The sequence below is a fragment of the Mastigoproctus giganteus genome, chromosome 11, assembly GCF_048544385.1.
Source record: "Mastigoproctus giganteus isolate SK-2022 chromosome 11, ASM4854438v1, whole genome shotgun sequence".
In the NCBI taxonomy this organism is placed as follows: Eukaryota; Metazoa; Arthropoda; class Arachnida; order Uropygi; family Thelyphonidae; genus Mastigoproctus; species Mastigoproctus giganteus.
Window position 1 is genome coordinate 107,759,211 of NC_143585.1, and position 22,799 is coordinate 107,782,009.

Here is a 22,799-nt window from a genome sequence, read left to right on the forward strand (position 1 = left end):
CAATATCACTGATAAATATACAAAACAACAGTGGACCTAACACCGAACCCTGTGGAACACCACTAATAACATTAGTCCAAGAAGAGCAGCACCCATTGATTACCACCCTCTGTCTTCTCCCACTTAACCATCCTTTTATCCATTGTAGCAACTTACCCTCAATACCATTCTGCTCCAATTTGTACAATAGTCTTCCATGCACAACAGTGTCAAAAGCTTTCCTGAAATCCAAATATATGATATCAAAATTATTTTTTGCATCCAGTTCCTTTGTAACCGCATCATAATATCCTATCAAATTTGTCAGACAAGACTTTCCCTTAACAAACCCATGCTGTGTCTGAATTATTGCTGCAGTCTTGTCTAGATGATCCTGCAATGCATCTTTAACCAGCGACTCCATTATTTTACCTGGAACAGAAGTTAAACTAACTGGTCTGTAATTACTCGTGTCACCCTTCGATCACCCTTTGTGAATTGGGGATACATTTGCACATCTCCAGTCTGTGGGAACCTCCCCTGAGTCCAAGGATGCTCTCATAATGTAGATGAATTGTGTCTTTTTCAGCCAGTTTTTAAACCACAATGTTGACCTATCAGCTGTTGTTCTTCAAATTCAAATTCTTTAAATAATTTTAACCCAGTGTTGCATGTATAGGATAGCACATGACATTTAGAATTATCCATATGACTAATGGTGCATGAGTCCAGCTTATCTCCAGCAAAACCTTCTGATTCCATGGCTTTCATGCTAACTAATAAGTGGATGTTTCTGCAAGCGATGAAAACTTAATTAACTTTATTACAGTCAAATAAAAAATAGAGGAACAAAATAAACAAACTGTTCATCGTGAAGATAAAGCACATTAATAACAGCATGGTTCAAATATCAACTATTTATACTTTTTTTTGTATGATTCTAGAATATTCCAGAGTTCTAGAATGTTCATCATTTTTTTTGGAATTCAAGAATATTCTAGAATGTTCTGGAATTCTAGAATATACTCTATTTCTAGATTATTCTAAACATCAGGCAGGATTAAGGAAGTGTTCTGCAAAACAAAAAAGATCTCACAAATAAAAATATGGCACATAAAATTACTTGATGTTTAGGCTTAATTTTAAGGCCTTATGTGCATAGACATAAAAACCGATAAACCATGATCCTTGTAGCTGAAACTGTGCTCTTTCCAATGGTGGCAAAAACGAGAGAATTGAACGTGTCCCACATTAAGATATTTGCCCCTTAAGATCGGTCAAATTTGACTTTCAAATTTTAAGTCAACCTTTGAAGGAAAATATCTCAGCCAGAAAACAAGTATAAGAGCTGATATTTAGTTAGGCTGAATTCATGCGGTTCGTAAGTGGAATGTCCAAAGAAGGTACCAAAGGTTTTTATTTCAAAGTTATGACTTTCAAGATTCTTGCTTAAATCTGTTGCAACAAATTTTTGGTGCCAGTTTTAGACCGCATTGTAAAAAATGTGAAGGTTTTTGAGGCCTGGACACCAAAAGTTTTGCATTCTCTGCCTTAACTAGGTATACCAAGTTTCAGAGCACTACCTCTCACCGTTGTGCAACAGTAACACTTAAAACTTTAAAAAAATTTTGTGATTTATTCCACATAACACAAGTGACCTCCACAAAAAAGGTGCTGGTGCCTCAAGCATAACATATATTTTGAACTGAACTTTGCACAGCTTCATTTGAAACCTGTTTAAACATCCACACCAAGTTTCAACAAAATTGAAGATGGTCAAGCAGAGACCACTAGGCCACTTGAAATGGAATGACGCTTTTTAGAGAGTGGTTTAATGAACTTAGCTTCAAAATCTTTGCCTTTCAAAGTTCTGATTGTTATTGATAACGTGCCAGGCCATCCGAGCAGTCTAGCATTTGACCGCCCAAACGTTGAAATTGTGTTTTTGCACCAACACCACATCACTTTTACAACCACTAGACCAAGGTGTGATTGCTGCATTTAAGTCCTACTATGTTAGAACTTTTGCTGGCTTAATTGAAAAATTGGAAAGGGAGTCAGACTTAACTGTAAGTCACAGATAGAATAATTATCATATTGCAGATTGCCTGATAAACATCAAGGCATCAGTTGATGAGATAAGAGCAGCTACAATTAACGCCCATTGACAAAAATTGTGGCCAGAAGGGATTGTTGCTAAAACAATCTCCAATGTCAATGAACTGGTTGCCAATATTGTAGCAATCGCACACGGAATAGAAGGCGGGAGCTTTGAAAACATCGATGCAACAGACATTCAGGAACTTATTGAGACTCATGCAGATGAACTTACAATAGAAGAGTTGGATGAATTACTGACAAAGTCAAATGAGAACCAAAATGATCCCGAGGAAGAAGATCTCGATGTTGTTAGACCAGAATTAACTAACAAATCATTAAAGGAAATCTTTAGCCTCTCCGTACAAATTTCAGAAAAGGTGTTGGAAATGGATTCTAAATTGGAAAGAAGCATCAAGTTTAAAGAAGAGAACAATTACTAGACAATACAATTACTCTTGCCTTACAGGGAAATCCAAAAGGAGCTCAATAAAAAAAATGAAGAAACAAGCTTCGATTAAGAGTTATTTTTCGCCCAGCAACTCATATTCTTGATATGTTTTTGAAAGATTTGTTTGAAATTTCTAATAAATATTACATTTAATATTAAATTGTTTCTTATTTTCATTTCGATACTTTATACTTGTATTTCACTATGTACTGTCTATGTTTTCTATGTACATAGTCATTATGTAGATACATATAATACATACATACATAGACAAAATTTTAGACTAGTTTTTCATATATATTTCATACTTTGGAACGGAACCCTTTTATTACTATGGGTGCCATAACTCAGTATTTGCATTTTTGGTATTCATGTCATTTCTCAGGAACATAACCCCCTGCAAATAGCGGGGGTTTACTGTAGTTCTAAACTTTCATGGAATCAAAATTTACATTTTCTCATACATATTTACCATTTTGAAGGTTGATCAAGCGTAGGTGGATCTGATTTCTGTATCTTCAAAAGAACCCTCATCGGACTAAGTTCATGATTTGGGGGATCCATCTGAGCAAGTTCAATAAGAGTTATTCCGAGACTCCATATATCTGCCTTGTAGTCATACAGATTGTCACGAAATGTTTCACATAATACCACTTCTGGTGCCATCCTAAACATACCATTTAAAAAAAAAAAAAAAAAATGTAAATAATAAAATTAAACCAGCAGAAAAAAAAAGGGGAAAAAAAAAAATTTTTTACCTTTCTAGGCAGCCTATAAATGTAAGAAGAACTAGAATATTATATATACAGTACAACCCCCATATCCATAGGGGATACATTCCAAGACCTACCGTGGATGGCTGAAACCGGATATAAGCGAACACCTGCTGACCCCATATATGACGTGATTTTCTTATATGTGCATATGTATAATAAAGTTTAATTGATAAATTAAACACACAGTAAGACATTATCAAAATTAAATACGGTAATAATAAAGTACAGCAGACTCTCGACTTACTGGGATTGGATTAACCGGGACACTTCAAGACTCCAAATTTAAAAAGAAAGAAAAAAAAAAAAAAAAACCAGAAATTATAAAATTCAAGTAATAACTAGAATAGATACAAATAGATATTTTGCAAGTCGTAAATAAGCGACAAGAACCAACATTATAAATCATCATTGGGTACCTATTATCTTGCAACCCCTGCTGTCTTCACACTTACCGCTCAAAACAAAAAAAACAAAAAAAAAAAAAGATGAATGTTTAGTTTGATTTAGTGCATTGCATCGATTGCTGTGTTCCGTTGCAGTGCAAAAGGGCAAATTTTGATTCGTTATTTATGACAGGTTTCTCTGAATTTTTTTTTTTTTTTTAGAAATCGCAAAAAAGGGCAAACACAAGAGTCGTGCTTTCAAATTAAACAAAAACTTGAAGTTTTTCAAAAGTTTGAAAACGGCACATCCGTTAAATCTCTAAAGAACCATTATAATGTTGGTGACCAAACCATACGCGACATTGTAAAAAGTAAAGGGAAGCATCGTATTACAAATGTGAATAGTACGGGTTGTTTTTTTTGTTTTTTTTTTATCCGTGGTTAACAGGGGGTAACTGAATCAGTGGATGGGGGGCACAGCTGTGTATATATAAGTAGTAGAGAAAGGCAATGTGCTAACGTTATGGATAAACGTTTAATATGTTGTTAATACATTCACCACTGCTAGTATGGAGGAACGCACGCACGCGCACACACACACACACACACACACACACACACACACACACACACACACACACACACACACACACACACACGAAATAATGGAATGAATATGAATGTAAAAGGATTATAGATTAAACATTACATTAGTCTGTAATCTAATTACTACTGTAAGCGTGTGTAATTGGTACCATATGGGTACTCAAAGTGTGTTAAAACTTTAGCATAAATGTACTAGGTGGGTCATTAAGCCAAAAGAACCTATAAAAATTAAGATAGCCTATGCTAGTTTACTTCATTATACCCTAGAAATAAATATCTAATTAGCAATAAAATAAAAAAATATAAAATAATAATTATGTGGCTAATTATTGATAATTGGATACACTGAATGGCACTTTTTCGAGGGCTAACACCATTCAATATATCCCATCAATACTTAGCATGGCTATCTGTTTTTGATTGTTATCTGCCTGTTTAACTACGTCCAAATAAAGGCAATCAACACTTAAATTTAAATTTAACAGCAAATAGACAAGATAACAGCTAGCCCGACAGATAGCTTTCAAACAAATACCGAAAATAATACAGAATATTAGTGCCAACCATAATTTTCACTTGAGTGAAAATTATGGTAGGTACTTTTTATTTAAATTTATACGTGCATAAAAGAAAGCTTATGCTGACACAATGAGAAAGGAGGTAAAAATAAGTAAAGTAATAGTACCTCAATTTCCATTTATGTTAACTTTTGCTCTTTTTTATATGAATTATTGGATAAAAGGTAAAAAAAGGTAAAGTGCAGCCATTATCAACCCACTGCAGAATGGAAGCCTCCTCAACAATTCATGCTGAGGGAAATGGACCATAATCTGCCACGCTGGTCCAGTGCGGGTTGGCAGATTGACCGTATTCAGCAGTCAGGGGCTTGAACCCCGGTCTACTCAAAGAGCGTGTGCTACTGCACTCCCGCTCCTGACCACTCGGCTACGAAGGCCTTTTGGATTTTAAATTATTATTGGATAAAAAATTATTGGATATATATATATATATATATATATTTGAATATGTTTGAAATAGTTGAAAACTGAATCGTTCACAATAAAAAATAGCTGAAAACTGAATCTTTCGTAACAAAAAATAAAAAGCTAAAGCAAACATCAGAGGCAGCAAAAAGCATATCCTCTACATGACGTTTGAAATATAAAAAATTAGAATGATAATTAAATAAAAATAATGCCAGCAGCATGGCAAGACAGAAGAGCGAAAATAATCAAAATTAAACATAATGATCAAACGAACAGGGAGGGAAGAGAAGAGAAGAGTAACAAGATTAAAAATATTGTAGCAGAAACTCTCCAAGATAATTTAGAAAATCTAAATGCAGAGATAATAATATAATAATCAATTAAATAGAAATTTAACAGTGGCCCCTCTGATGGGCACCAAGTCCAAATTTATGTGAAATATCACCAACAGAGATGTAAACCAAGTACAATAAAATAAAACAAAAATAAACCAAAAATAGACTGACTATTATGCCCCATCTCAACAGAGGACTACAAGGCCAATAATGGTCAGGGAATCGCTCCATTTTGATCGCTAGACAAATCGTAGCAAAGGAGAGCCGATCGAAAGATCAGTCCACCATAGATTCAGTTCTCAACTATTTCAAACATTATTCAAATATATGTATAACACACGACAGTAGTGGGCTGATTTGCTAATGCTGTACCCGTGCTGTCATCTATAGTTTATTATTCATCTGTATAATCTGGTTAAGATTACTTTTTGTCAGCAGCGTGGCTTAGCATTGGAGTCCTTGTATCTGTCCTATTTTTAATTTTTGCTGTATTCAGACCACCGCTATTCAAGTCCTTTGCATTGGCGGTTCGATCTGGGGATCAGATGGCGGACTGATCTTTCAATTGGCTTGCCTTTGCAGCGATTTGTCTAGCGATCGAAATGCAGCGATTCCCAGCCCATTATTGGCCTCGTGGTCCTCTGTTGAGATGGGGCTTAATGGTCAGTCTATTTTTGGTTTATTTTATCGTAGTTGGTTTACATCTCTGCTGGTGATATTTCACATAAATTTGAATCGGTGCCCGTTAGAGAGGGCACTGTTAAATTTCTATTTAATTGGCATTCAAAATTTAATTGATTATTATTTTATTATCTTTGCATTTAGATTTACTAAATTATCTTGGAGAGTTTCTGCTACAATATTTTTATTCTTGTTACCCTTCTCTTCCCTCCCTGTTGGTTTGATCATTATATAGTGAAAGAGGCCTATGCGCTCCGGATTCATATTATTAAAACGAAAATTACAGTTCCTCAGAGCGGTTTAATATACTTAGAACATACATACAAAGAACGGTTCAATATACAAAAAGCTTTCGGCTGAGTAGACAGCCTTCTTCAGTTAAACAGAAAATATTAAATGACAGTTAGAATGGAGATGTGCACTGCCAAACTGGTGCATGAGGCACGTGGCTAATTGTTTGAGGCTGAAGTTTGTGGCTGTGACGTATGGTGGTGACGTGGCCAGCATTTGTCTATGGACAGAATTATTGCTTCTGTGATGGGGGTTAACTTGACAACCACTGTTCCTGTTCAAAGAGGTATCCGAGCATTTTATGTTTAACAATTCCAACCAGGTGCGTCGTAGGTAATGGTGGGACCTGTCCACAACCACGACATCGCGGTGTGGGTCAATGTCGTGGTGGGTTGTCCAGACGTGCTCGGCAATAGCTGAGTGCTCCACATCTGCCAAACGGATCGCCCTTTTATGTTCTGAGAGGTGTTTCTCGAGCCGACGTCCAGTCTCTCCAAAGTAGCAGCTAGTGCAGTCACGGCAAGAGATGCGATAGACCAAACCGCTCTGCAGAAGGGTGGGGACAGGTGTTTTGATGGAAATGAGAGAGCATAGTCTCCTGCCTGGGATTCTGCATACCTCAACCATATGCAGATTTCTGCCCTCAAGGCAGTAAAACGGGATTCGTCCATCGTCATCCTACCGGCGGACAAAGGCCATCGTACGGTTGTAATGAACCGCACTGATTACGTGGTGAAAGCCTTACTGCTCTTGCGAGACACTTTCGTCTACAAACCCTTAACCGTCACCCCCATCAGAGCATTGGAACGATGGGAGTCAGAGGTGAATATCCTCATCAACAGTTGGCTCAAACAGGGGAAGATAACGCAGTCAACCCGTAATCACCTCCGTGTTTCAGATCCAACGGTTTTACGGCCTGCCGAAGGTACACAAAGAAGACACACCACTAAGACCAATTGTATCCTGTTGTGGATCACTGACTTACGAGTTGTCTAAGTTTGTCTCGAGGTTTCTTTCTCCTCTAGTTGGCAAGACCACCTACACCGTCTCCAACAGTATTGAGTTCATAGAAAGGATCCACACTATATCCATCTCACAAGATCAAGTCATGGCATCGTTCGATGTAATATCACTCTTTACCTCCATCCCAGTGGAACTTGCCATCTCTTGCGCAAGACAACTCTTGGACAATGATGAAACCCTTAGCGACAGAACCAGACTGACACCCGATGACATTTCCACCGCCCTCAGACTGTGCTTAACAGGTGGTGCAATCATGTTTAGCGACTCAATTTACCAGCAGGTGCATGGCACAGCCATGGGTTCCCCTGTCAGTTCGGTCACGGCAAACATCGTGATGGAGGAGTTAGAGGGACGTGCGCTTACACACGCACCAGATCACATCACCTTTTGGTGTCGCTATGTAGACGATGTGTTCGTAGTTATCCCTAGAGACTCAGGTCAGCGAATCCTAACCAACCTCAACTCACTATCGCCCTTCATAAAATTCACGATTGAGCTGGAGTGGAACAACATCATACCATACCTAGATACCCTCGTCCGGCGCGAAGACACATGCTTGAAGACGTCAGTTTATCATAAACCTATGTGTGCTGGCCAATTTACCAACTTCCGTTCAGCACACGCACGGGATCACCTCCTCACCACTGCCCGAACCTTGCTAACTCGCACCTGGACACACTCTAGCTCTGTAGGTGAAAGATGCACAGAGATCACCAGGGTCAAAGCGGACCTTGCGAGGTGTGGCTATCCCATCAACACCCTTGACAGGTGTGACCTACAGGCACGCGACAACGTTGCGACCAACAGTAGCATCAACAGTGGTGAGTCATCCACGAGGGCATTTATCCCATACTACCCCAACCTGTTGCAACGGATCAGTAGAATCCTAAAATCACATGGGATAAAGTGCATCCAACTCCCAGGCAGGAGACTACGCTTCTCATTTCCAACATGAAAACACCTGTCCCCACCCTTCTGTAGAGCGGTTTGGTCTATCGCATCTCTTGCCATGACTGCACTAGCTGCTACTTTGGAGAGACTGGACATCGGCTCGAGAAACGCCTCTCAGAGCATAAAAGGGCGATCCGTTTGGCAGATGTGGAGCACTCAGCTATTGCCGAGCACATCTGGACAACCCACCACGACATTAACCCACACCGCGATGTCGTGGTTGTGGACAGGTCCCACCATTACCTACGACGCACCTGGTTGGAATCGTTAAACATAAAATGCTCAGATACCTCTTTGAACAGGAACAGTGGTTGTCAAGTTAACCCCATCACAGAAGCAATAATTCTGTCCATAGAAAAACGCTGGCCACGTCACCACCATACGTCACAGCCACAAACATCAACCTCAAACAATTAGCCACGTGCCTCACGCACCAGTTTGGCAGTGTACATCTCCATTCTAACTGTCATTTAATATTTTCTGTTTAACTGAAGAAGGCTGTCTACTCAGCCGAAAGCTTTTTGTATATTAAACCATTCTTTGTATGTATGTTCTAAGTATATTAAACCGCTCTGAGGAACTATAATTTTCGTTTTAATAATTTGATCATTATGTTTAATTTTGATTATTTTCACTCTTCTGTCTTGCCGTGCTGCTGGCAGTATTTTTATTTAATTATCATTCTAATTTATATATATATTTTTTATACACATATATATATACACAGGCAGTTCTCGCTTTACGAGTTCCTGGGTTTACGAGTTTTTTTCCGCTAAGTATCAACCAAATCGAAAATATGAACATTAATTGCAAAAAATGAATGTTAAACATTCATAAATACTGCATTCCACACCACGCGCCTAGCTATACAATACAGTGTACCCCGCTTTACGATATTAACCAGTTCAAGAGACACCATCATATCGTTAAAATACTGTATTGTGAACCCAATAACAAATTGTTTTTTGGTAATTCGTTTCAAGATCTTGGAAGTTGAAATTTTCGCTGTATAATTAAGCTATTTATCTCTCTAAAATGTCCTTTTTAAGGTCACGAGCATGACCTTAAGGCCATATAAAAGGTTGTGAGCGTGGTTTGTAAATTGTATTAGTTACCAATTCAAATCATTAAAATACACTCCATTTTCATCGTTATCATATGTTCCATTATAAGAATCAATTTTAAATGCCTTTGAGATATTTTTTAAAGCACATTTCTGTAGGTCACAACCATAAAACAATAAAAACAATTTGCACTTTCCAGTTTATTGGGTTTTTCTGTTAGTGCAAGCAATTATAAACGGTTAGTAAACTCAATCTTCTTGCATTTACGAAAATACTGATAGCTGGAATTGTGTGGTTTTTTATGTTATGGTGAAATGTGTTTCCCCTTTACTGAAATATTCAATCGTATAAAAAACAAATAAATTTTCAGAATCTTCTCTTCATTCTTTTTTTTTAAGCTTCGTAAACTTGTTACTCCATGCGAATCATGTTAGTTGCAATTTGTGTGTGCCGTTAAAAAACGCTTATGCATGCAATTGTGAAATTTATAATTAAAAGAAGATTATCTTGGAAACAAATGCCTCTTGAAACATTTCTGAAGAAGACGACTCCTCATGCTACAAACCAACGAGTGCTGAGCCAATAATGAGTGATCAACGAGTGTGCATTTAGTCGATGATGATGAAGAATAAACATTCCTTTCAACATTTACACATAAACTAATTAGCTAACTAATTTCATTGTTGAGAACATAACCCTATTTTCAACCTTATGTCTATGGGAAATAAATTCCCTCTTTACGAGTGTGTGGTAAGAATGAATTAACTTGTAAAGGCGAGAGCTACCTGTACACACACACACACACACACACACACACACACACACAGTCAGTCCTCGTATAGCACAATTGTTGTGTTCCTAGAAACCCTCATGCAATGTAAAATCGTGCAATATAAACAACAGGCCCTATGGGAAAAATAGGGTTAGGTGCTGATCACCCAAGATTGAACACACATTTGTAACCAAAACATTACCAAACACAATAAATAATCGTAATAAAATACTTACGTCTTTTATTACGACTATTACGTAATAAAATATTGAGAAGCAAAAGCATTACTGCTTTTGCTTCTATCATAAGCAAACATGTTTTTTGTTTGATTTTCTATCCAAATAGATGACAGCCGTTCCACCTCTTCCAATTCTTTGTCTTAATCTAATGGATTTTAATTACACTTTGAGTTGTTCCTGCTATGAAAGTTGTTTTTAATTTCTCTGCATTCTTTGTAATTCTCGGCGTTGCCTCATTTAGGTCTGTAGCACGTGCAATATCACATGGTCTTTCATTTCGCTCAAAGCTTTTCGCAATTTCATATTTTTTCTCTATCGACAGAGGAGGACTGGCCATAAGACTTACCGGGGAAAGCCCGGTGGGCCGGAGTCCGTGTGATTTTGGCCATAAACCATAGTATGAGGCCACTATAAATTTTTCCGGGTAAGAATTTTTGATCCAGTGCGCCTCTGTTTATTGATATAACGAAACAGGCCTACGCGCTCTGGATTCATTGAGGAATTTATTGTAGCTTAAACACAGAGCGTACAGATAAAGCAGAAATATATGAGCTTTCGGCTATATGGTAGCCTTCGTCAGAATTAAAATACATGAATGGCAGTTGGAATGAAGATGTGCACTGCCAGGTGCGTGAGACGCGAGGTTTAATTGTTTGTTGACGTCTGTGGCTGTGACGCATGATGACGTGGCCAGCGCTTGTCCAATGACAGAACTACTGACTCTGTGATCGGGTTGACTTGGTAACCACTGTTCCTGTTTAAGGATTTATCCGAAGATTTTATATTTAATGATTCCAACCAGGTACGCTTTAGGTAATGGTGGGATCTGTCTACCACCACGACATCGCGGTGTGGGTCGATGTCGTGGTGGGTTGTCCAGACATGTTCGGCGATAGCTGAGTGTTCTATATCCGCTAAACGGATCGCTCTTTTGTGCTCCGAGAGACGTTTCTCGAGTCGACGTCCAGTCTCTCCGAAGAAAATTCACGATTGAGCTGGAGTCGAACAATTCTTTACCATACTTAGACACACTTGTCCGACGTGAAGGCACATACCTGAGGACTACAGTTTATCGTAAGCCCATGTGTGCTGGCCAGTTTACCAACTTCCGGTCAGCACACGCGCGAGGCCACCTCCTCTCCACGGCCCGAACCTTGCTTACTCGCGCCTGGACACACTCCAGCTCCGCTGATGAAAGACGCAAAGAGGTCACTAGGGTCAAAGTAGACCTTACGAGGTGTGGCTACCCCATTGACGTCCTCGACAGGTGTGATCTACAGACACGTGACATCGTGACGACCAGCTACAACACCAACAGTGACGAGCCATCCACAAGGGCATTCATCCCATACTACCCCAACCTGTCACAACAGATCGGCAGAATCCTGAGAACGCACGGAATAAAGTGCATCCAGCTCCCAGGCAGGAAACTGCGTTCTTTCATTTCCAACGTGAAAACACCTGTCCCCACCCTTCTGCAGAGCGGTTTAGTCTACCGCATCTCTTGCCGTGACTGCACCAGCTGCTACTTCGGAGAGACTGGACGTCGACTCGAGAAACGTCTCTCGGAGCACAAAAGAGCGATCCGTTTAGCGGATATAGAACACTCAGCTATCGCCGAACATGTCTGGACAACCCACCACGACATCGACCCACACCGCGATGTCGTGGTGGTAGACAGATCCCACCATTACCTAAAGCGTACCTGGTTGGAATCATTAAATATAAAATCTTCGGATAAATCCTTAAACAGGAACAGTGGTTACCAAGTCAACCCGATCACAGAGTCAGTAGTTCTGTCATTGGACAAGCGCTGGCCACGTCATCATGCGTCACAGCCACAGACGTCAACAAACAATTAAACCTCGCGTCTCACGCACCTGGCAGTGCACATCTTCATTCCAACTGCCATTCATGTATTTTAATTCTGACGAAGGCTACCATATAGCCGAAAGCTCATATATTTCTGCTTTATCTGTACGCTCTGTGTTTAAGCTACAATAAATTCCTCTCTGTTTATTGATATTGCTTTTATTTTTCTCTCTGAATCTGCAGTGTCTTCACAAGGACGTTTCCTTTTCATACCTTTTAAGTATTTTACTCATTTTTAGTGAATAAAGCACAATTACAAAACGAGGAGGCATGCTTGATACACATAAACAAAGCTGCATGCGTGTAGCAACTGAATAAACAACACCGTAAAGGCAGAGATACACTAACACCTCACATTTTACTAAAGCACATTTCTAGGGGTTACTACCATAAAACAATAAAAACAATCTCCAGTTGCGTTATTGGGTTTCTGCTAGTGGAATCTGTTATAAACTGGTAGTAAACTCAATCTAATTGCATTTGGGATTATACCGATAGCTGGAATTGTGTTGGTTTTTACGTTATTATGGCGAAATGTGTTTCCCCTTCACTGATATAAAAAACAAATACATTTTCAGAATCTTCTCTTCATTCCTATCGTGTTGCATTCGGTTGGGGTGATTCTGCGTTCGACTGCCATTTTTTGTAAACACACAAAGGCGAACCGTGCATAAGCGAATTCGGTTCATGTTATATAAGATATCGTTCCCCTATTTATAAATTGTGTATGATCGAATTTGTGTAGTGTAAACACGTGTTATACGAGGACTGGCTGTATATTGAAAAAAATTAAATAGTGCCTGAAAAATAAAATCCAAATAAATAAAATTAATATATACAAACAGTACTTAATGCTATAAATCCTTTTTTTTTTTTTTTTTTTTTTTTTGTAGTTGTTGGCGAACAGGTTTCTGTGGCCATAATGCACCTCCTAAGGTTTTTTTGCAGTACTTTGATCCAAGCCCGAGGCGGGAATCGAACCCGCGACCTTTAGGTTGCCAGGCACTTTACCCACCTGGCTAGCCCGGTCAGCGCTATAAATCCTAAGATTTTTACTATGTCATCATGTTTTGTATTTCCAAAACCAAAGGAAATGCAGCAAGAAATAAGGACTCTGTTTCTGTTATGACCTATTCGTAACAGGCAGAAATAGCGAGTATATATCATAGCCGAACTGACAGAGACAAAGAAAAGGCAAAAGAAGCAAATCAAATATAATTTTAAAAAAAAAACCAAATTAATAAATGGCAAACAGCCCTAAGTGAAATTTAACAAAGGAAATGTAATATGCAGATGAAAGGATGTAGAAAAGATATAACTTGCTGTTGAGCCTGGCAGGAGGCTAAAACGGGCTGAGGGAAGTGAACGTATCAAGGCTGTATCAGGGACCAAAGAAGTTAGCCAATAGTTCCCAGCATATTTATAACCATTAAAGGAACTACAAGTATAGGAGGAGGAGAGGTGTAAATAGATCAAAACCTTGCTCATGTGACGGGGAAGTCAGCAACTAAACAAATGAGGCAAATGGACCAGCATAGGGGAGAAATAAATAACTTGCAAAGTAGCGTTAAAAAGACTAAACTGTGTTCGAGAAGAAAAAATGAGCGGTAGCAGAAATATAGCATCTCAATATTGTTTTCAGTTAAACTAATCGCTCACGAAAAATGAAACACAGTTTTTAGGAAGAGCAAAAAGTAATTGGAAGAAGTGGAATATAAATATAAAGTTACTTTCAAGTTACTTTCAACAGACCATCACTGAATGGGGCCATAGTCAGTTTAATGTACAGATGATTCATGATCTACTACTTTGTACTAAACATTGTATTCTAGAGGCTCTGTAAAGGTTCATCCTCACCTTTAAGTTCACATCTAAACACTTACTTCACCTTTTAACTGATAGTTGTAAATTTAATTTAAAACCTATTATCAATCATAATAACCAAGAAAATTCTACCATTATACTTCAATATAATACATACTTGGAAAACATCAACATTAATTAACAGGAGAGACTGCTTCTACAGGGATGGGATACACTTAAATAGAAAGGGTGCAAGAATATTAGCTGATGCTATCGAGGCAGGCAGTGTTGGGTGGGTCGGAAAACTGCTAGCTTGGGTGGGGATAAAAGGACTAATAAATTAACAGACGCCACTGGCAGAGGTGAAAGTGATTCTTGCACTGCTTCTATTGTAATGAATAGTAGCCTGGAAAACAAGATGCAGGGTACTTCAGAGACTGCAAGTCATTGGGAGTCATTGTGGTACAAGTAAACACATGGGTTGTGTTAGGGTAGCTAAGAATAGGAACAGGTGCATGTATGCTTGCATGTGTACCAATGCCAGCAGTTTGGTAAATAAATTTGATCAATTTGAAGTATTGCTCAAAACATTAAAGGCAGATATTGTTGGGATATCAGAGATGTGGTATCACACAGATATAAGGAAGACAGAACTGAAATTTGGGGAGTACAATGTGTACAGAAAGGATAGACAAGATAGGAAGGGAGGAGAGGTTATGCTATTAGTTAAGAAACACATAAAATCCAAGGAAGTGAAGCTGCCAGTTGACATCGACTGGCTCGACACTGCACTGTCACTGGACAGAGCAGTGTTAAGTCAGTTTGGTGTGACATAAGCATTGGGAGATCAAAATTGAGAGTAGGAGTGTGCTATAGGGCTAATGACTCTGATGAGTATAATAAGGAACTGTACGGGGATATAGAATGGGCCAGTAAATCAGAGAGCCTTATAATGGGGGATTTTAATTTCCCAGATATTGACTGGAATTTGTGAGTTGGTCACTCACACACTAGCAAGGCTTTCGTGGATTTATTGGATGATTGTTTTCTACATCAGCATGTTCGGGAGGCAATTAGAGGGAGTAATACTCTTGATCCGATAATCAGTAGTGATTCTTCGTGCATTAAGAACTGCAGATAAAGAAACCACTAGGTGGCATTGATAACAGTGTGCTGAAGTGGGATTTACTCAAAGAGATAACTACCATCAGGGATAAAGGAAAGGGTTTTTGCTTTCGTAAAGGCGACTACGATGGTCTGAAACAGTATTTAAATTCTATACAGTGGGACCAACTGATGATGTTACCAACAGCAAATTCAAAATGGGAAGCATTCAAAGATTTTTATCTTGGAAGATACTAGGCTTTACATACCAACTATGAAATATTGTTCAAGGTTTAGGCCTAAATGGATGTCAGATGAACTAATGAACCATATAAATTAATGGGTGACATGGAAGCCTATGATAGATGTAAGCTGGTCTGTAACCAAGTCACAAAGGAGATTAGGCAGGCAAAGGCAGACTACGAAAAATCCTTGGCAAAGGCTGCAAAGAAAAACAGAAAAGAGTTCTTTACCTATGTAAACTCTAAAAAGAAAGGGATGAATCTGATTGGTCCACTGGATATTGATGGTTCAACTGTTGATGATCCTGCTCAGGTGGCTAACAAACTAAATGAGTATTTTGCATCTACATTCACACATGAGGAGTTATTCAGGAAAGGGAATGCCAGAGGTGAAGTAAACTCCGGCAGTGAGCTAGATGATTTTCTAATAACTCAGAGGAAAGTGGAGGAGAAATTTTTGAGGATAAACATAGAAAAGGCACCCAGGGTGGATGAGATCTATCCAGTTATATTAAAGGAGGCAGCAGAGGAAGTAAGCAAACCCTTAGCCATAATTATGAGAGCTTCTTTGGGCTCAGGGGCGCTACCCGTAGACTGGGTATGTGCAAATGTGACCCCCAATTCACAAAGGAGGATCAAAGGCTGACACAAGTAATTATAGACCTGTGAGTTTAACTTCTGTTCCAGGAAAATTAATGGAGGCACTGGTTGAAGAAGCACTGCAGGATCATCTAGACAAGAATTCAGTTATAGCTCAGACACAGCATGGTTTTGTTAAGGGGAAGTCTTGCCTTACCAATTTGATTGGATACTATGATGCAGTCACAAAAGAACTGGATGCAGGGAATAACTTTGATATTATATACTTGGATCTTAGAAAGGCTTTTGATACTGTTGCACATGGAAGACTGCTGCACAAATTGGAGCAGTGTGGCATTGGAGGCAAATTGCTGCTATGGATAAAGGGGTGGTTGAGGGGGAGAAGACAGAGAGTGGTAATCAATGGACACTGCTCATCGTGGACTAATGTTATTAGTGGAGTCCCTCAGGGTTCAGTGTTGGGTCCATTATTGTTTGCTGTATTTATAAATAATATTGATGATGGTATATCAAGCTTAGTGTCCAAGTTTGCAGACGATACAAAGGTTGGCAGGATTGTTAAGGACACTACTGACAGTATGCTGCCGCAACAGGATCTGGAAAGGTTGAGCAGATGGGCTGAGAGGTGGCAAATGAAGTTTAACATTGACAAATGTAAAGTGCTACATACGGGAAGCAGTAACCCTAGAGTAACGTATCAACTCTGTGGTACTACACTGACAGTGGTAGAGAATGAAAAGGACCTGGGGGTAATTGTGCAGGCAGATATGAAGTTTTCTGGTCAGTGCAGACAGGCTGCAAGAGTAGCTCATGGTGTCTTGTCAATGATATACAGGAATTTTTCTAGCAGGGATAAGGAGGTGATTATTCCCTTGTATAAGGCAATGGTCAGGCCACATCTTGAGTACTGTATACAGGTCTGGAGGCCTCATTTCAAGAAGGATGTAGAGCTGCTGTAACGAGTACAGAGAAGGGCAACAAGATTAGTGAATGGAACAAAGGGTTGCTCTTACGAAGAAAGGCTTAGTTTTGCAAATTACAGTGTCTGGAGACTAGGCACCAATGAGGTGATCTGATAGAGGTGTATAAAGTCTTGAATGGTTTGAGCATGCTCAATGCTGATGGGATTCTTCCTCTTGTTCAGAATAATCACCTGAGAGGGCATAAATTCAAATTGAGGAAAGACAGATGTAGGATAGATGTGCGGAAATTTGCCTTTAGCCAGGGGGTAGTTGGTTGGTGGAACAGACTTCCATCCCTTGTTGTGGAAGTTGATAGCCTAAATAAATTTAAGGCTCAGCTGGACAGGTATTTCGAATGAACGGAGGGGTGAAGTGGAAGGGTTTTTTTGTTTTTTTTGGCTGATGCTGCATAAGCTTGCTTTCCTGCATCATTTGCCTCTGATAATGCTAATTAATAGCTACATTAATAAATTGGCTGATCTATTTCCTTCAGACTGGGAGAATCTGAACATTATATACAGATTCAGATATGCTAACCCATTTGGACTCAGCCTGTAACTATAAACCTATAGCCACTAATATGGATTGGTTGGTTGGTTTTGGTGGCACAAAAACGACAAGATTATATTGTGCCATGACAGCACTATTATGGATAAATTTAACCTTGAGTCTGTTGACCGTGGACGTATTTACTATCAGGCTAACTTTCAACCGTATGTTGATAAACACTTTGGACATATCATAACTGGAAATTTAAATATTATATCCAACCAGGAACTAAGAAGCATCATGTCTTATTACGCCGACCTGGCTAGCTGGGTAGGTAAGGTGCCTACCTGGCAACCCAAAGTTCGCAGATTCGAATCCCGTCTCGGACTTGGATTTTTTTTTTTTTTTTTTTTTATGTAAACCCCAAACACGAGAGGCATTAGAACCTATAGTACTTAGTACCATGCTTGGATTGGAGGTTGAGAAGACGAAAGAAGATATTTGTTGACATTGGACTTGAACTTCTGCAAACTGTAATTTTCAGGAAATACGTATGAAGGAAGGTTGTTCCAGAAAACGGCAGTTGAATGAATAAACGAGGAAGATGAAAATTTGGGTTCTGTGAGTTTCAAGTTGGACAGTAAATGGATGTTGGCAGCATTGTGTTCGGACTGTTTTGAAAGAGAGAGCGGGAATTATAGAAGCTAATTCAGAAGAACAGTGCCCATGGAAGTATCTGTAGAAGAGGCATGCAGCAGAAACAGTACGTCTATGAGACAGCGAGTGGAGAGACTCTGTTAAAGATGAATCATTAATTAACCTAACTGCCCTCTTCTGAATGGAATCGAGAAGCCTGAGAGAGGTTTTGGTGGCACCACCCCAGATGTAGGAACAATATTCCACGGTAGGGCAGATTTGCGATTTATACAGAGTGAACAGCTGTTTGAAAGAAAAGTAACGGCGAGAGCAAAAGAAAAAATCCAAGTTTTTAGATGCAGAGGAAGCAGTATTTGTAATGTGCTTGTGCCAAGAGAGATTAGAAGTCAGGGTAATCCCCAAAAGAGATATATCATTTTGCCTAGAAATCGGAGTGTCACTAAAGATAACCATAGGAGCAGAAGAATCCTTTTTGCGAGATATAAGACAAGACTGAGTTTTAGAAGGATTGAAATCAACTAAGTTGTCTTTGCTCCACTGGAGAATAACCTGGAGATCGGCATTTAAGTAATTGGTAGCAGATATTCGAGAAGTTGAAGCTGATTGAGCAGGGCAAGGTTTATCAAAATGGAAAGTGGAATGCAATGTGCTATCATTGGCAAAACTATGGATAGGATTTCCAGTCAATGGAAGAAGGTCATTAATATACAAGAGGAAAAGAGTGGGGGAAGAACTGAACCTTGGGGGAACACCGGCATTAGTGGAGAAGTCAGAAGACAGAGAGCCATCTACCATCAGCCTCAGTGAGCGATCAGAGAGAAAACTGGATAACCAATTACTAAAAACATTTGGCAAACCATAACATGGGAGCTTGTTTAGAAGACCTTTATGCCAAACACGATCGAAAGCCTTTGAGATGTCAAGAGCAACTACTTGTTTCACCGAACATTTCTACTGAATTAATTCATAAATGGGTAACATAAGCCAGAATATCAGCAGTGGATCGACACTGACGGAATCCATACTGGCGATCGTTGAGCAGACGGAAGGTTTCTAGGTAGTTTAAGAGTTGGCAGATAATTGATTTCTCCATTACTTTAGAAAGAGTAGAAGTAATTGCAATGGGATGATAACTGGATGGTAGAGATTTGTCACCCTTTTTAGGAACTGGCTGGATATGAGCAAATTTCCAAGCAGAAGGAAAAACACCTTTGGAATAAGAAAGTGAAAAAAGGCAGCAAAGAATAGGAGTAAGTTCAGGAGCACTGGTTTTGAGAACAAGTGGCAAAATACCATCGGGACCTGGAGCTTTCTTAGCATCAAGATTCGTCAAAATCCTTCTGACATACTTTTAATAGAAGACCACAGGAGGCATTGAATGGAGTATGTTGGGAATGGTGGGAATTGTTTTACCAAGATCATTAATACATGAGTTGGAAGAAAAATGGGATGCTAGCAGGTCAGCTTTATCCTTGGCTGAAGTGACAACAGAACCATCTGGTTTGGACAGAGGTGGGAGTAGAGATGGGCAAAAGTTGTGGCCAATAGCTTTGGCAAGAGACCAGAATGCTCGACTACCATTAGGGTAAGAAGCAAGTTTTCTACTCTTAGCCTGTTCAAACTCTAGTTTTGATTGATTAATAACTGCTTTACAATTGTTGCGATCTTTGGTGTATGCAGAAAATGAAACTGGAGAATTAGAAACAAGCCAATTACGATATGCAACATTCTTCTCTTGAACAACTTTAGCACATTTATTGGAAATCCAAGGTTTGGACAAAGGACGAGATTTTAAAGTGGAGTGTGGGATAAATGATTCCATTCCTCCAACAATCATTTCACTGACACGATCTGAGCAAATGTTGACATCAGAAGTTGTGGAACAGTAATCAGACCAAGGAAAAGAAGAAAAGAAGTTTCGAGGGTCATCCCATTTTGCATTCTTGTAATGCCAAACAACACGAGGTTCGGAATAGCCATGAGATAAAGGCTCCATTGGAGAAGAGATAGTCACCAAGTTGTGATCTGAAGTGCCTAAAGGACCTCTCACTTCGACCGTGTACTTAGAAGGGTTGTTTGTGAGAAACAGATCAAGCGTGTTGGCTGTATGATTAGGATTGTCCGGTATTCTTGTAGGTAAATGAACAATCTGTGCAAGGTCATTAGTAATTGCAAAAGCCTCAGCATCTCGACCAGCTGGTTCGGTGTGACTAGAAAACGGAAGCCAGCTGGTTCGGTGTGACTAGAAAACGGAAGCCAGCTGGAGTTGTGAACATTAAAATCACCAAGGAAAATTGGACGGGAGAAAGTCAAGTTGCAAAGAAAGGAACTCAAAGAGTTCCAAGTGATTAGTGGAGTTGGCAGAACGGTAGAGACAACAGATGAATTTGACACAATGAGGTAGAGAGATTTTAAGCCAGAGAAGATCAAAGAGAGGAGATTCCAAATTGCCAAGTCTCTGACAGGGAATATCAGAACGGACGTATGTACAAATACCACCTTTGAGGTGAAAGGAATCATACAAAGAACAATTTGGGCATCTGAGATGAGCAGTAGTTGAATCAACCGATAACTGAGATTCTGTCAGAAAAAGTAAATGGGGTTTGGCAGACTGCAAGTGGAAATGGACATCGTTGAGATTAGAATTGAGACCACGTATATTTGTGAAGGGGGCTTAGAGGGGAACAGGTATCCTGTGTGTTATCAGACACTCGGCCTAAAACACTGATGGATCCAATATCTCTCTATTACAGAAGATTTAGAAGAAGTCCGGTTGGCCTGCCTCCCTAAAATCCACGCATGCACCCCTTCGTGTTGGTAAGCCCTGTTATGTCACTTAGAGCGTTTCTCTTCAAGACGCCTGGTCACCTTGAAGAGGAAAAGACCAAACCCTCCAGCATGACAGCACAACAATACATATGGCCCTCAGTCCCCAGCAGCTTTCACTCTCCCTCTTTCGGCAGCAAGAGGATCAGAGTGGAAGCTGAGGGTGCTAAGAATCTCTGGGTACGACCAGGCTGCCATGCACGGAAACTAAACTTGGCCTGTTATAACGTATGATCATTCATCGGTGAAGACAGGATATTAGTGCTGGAAAAGGAATTAGAAAATGTGAATTGGAATATCATCGGTTTGGCTGAAACAAGAAGAAGAAATGAATCACTTATAAGTTTTATCAAGTGGAAATCTGCTGTACACCAATGGAAACAGTGAAAGGAGTGAAGGTGGAGTTGGGTTTCTGGTCCATAAAGATTTTAAAAACAACATTTTGGAATTCAAAAGTACATCACCAAGGGTGTCAAGGCTAATACTCAAGATTTCTAAGAGGTACAAGCTAAAGATTATAATGATTTATGCACCAACATCGAGCCATGATGATGAAGAGGTTGAAGAAATGTACACTGAAATTGAGAGTCTTCTAGATGAGCAGAAAACCCACTACACTATTATTATGGGGGACTTCAATGCTAAGGTTGGAAAAAGGCAAAACCGTGCAGAAAGAGGAACTATAGGAAATTTTGCAATTGGTGAAAGAAATAAAAGAGGTGAGAGACTTGTGGAATTTGCAGAATCTCAAGGACTGTCAGTAATGAACACTTTTTTCAAGAAAAGGGTGAACAGAAAGTGGACAGGGAAGAGTCCAAATGGATTAACAACTAATGAAATCGACTTCATCCTCACTAACAGAAGATATATTGTGAATGATGTTACTGTCCTGAATAAGGTAAATGTTGGAAGTGATCACAGAATGGTAAGATGTACGCTTGATATAGATGTAGGAAAGGAAAGGAAAAAACTGACTCGAGTAAATAATACAAAGGTCTTTGAGATAACAGAGGAGGAGAAAAAGCAGTATGTACTGGAACTTAAAAACAAGTTTGAGCTTCTTCAGACTGCTCAGGACCAAGATATCGACGAGGAATATTACAACTTTCTGAAAGTGATAAAGCCCAAGAAACATATAGGGAAACAGAAATCCAAAGAAGAAAAAATTAGTCAAGAAACACTTGTCATGATGAACCGAAGACGACAAATGAAGAGCAAGAAAAACACTGACAGGGAGAAATTTGAGTATACTGAGTTATGCAAAGCCATTAGAAAGAGACTCAGAGAGGACATAAGAAGATTTAACACAAGAAAAGTAGAACAAGCTTTAAGGGAAAACAAAGGATTGAAATCAGCAGCCATGAGCAGTAATACAGAAAGACAAATGATACTGAAACTGAAGAATAGCGATGGTGTACTTATAAACAGCAGAGAAGACATAATTCAAATAGCAGAAGACTACTATAGAGAATTATACAAAGAGCAGGGGAATGATGCCAGCAGTGGGGAAGATGGATTGCAAAGTAGCAACACATACGACATACCCGATATTCTTCCTGATGAGGTAGAACATGCATTGAAGAAAATGAAGAATTGGAAAGCCCCGGGGG

General features: G+C 39.3%; 1 protein-coding gene across 1 annotated transcript in view; it reads right to left on the bottom strand.

Moving 5' to 3' along the window:
- The window catches only part of LOC150078339 (serine/threonine-protein kinase 10-like), a 387,198-nt gene that overhangs the window by 283,436 nt on the left and 80,963 nt on the right, over window positions 1-22,799 (bottom strand). Inside the window, exon 5 of the mRNA XM_090385108.1 lies at window positions 3,000-3,194. Coding sequence (XP_090241234.1) covers window positions 3,000-3,194 — 195 coding nt within the window. The remainder of the gene's footprint in view (window positions 1-2,999; window positions 3,195-22,799) is intronic.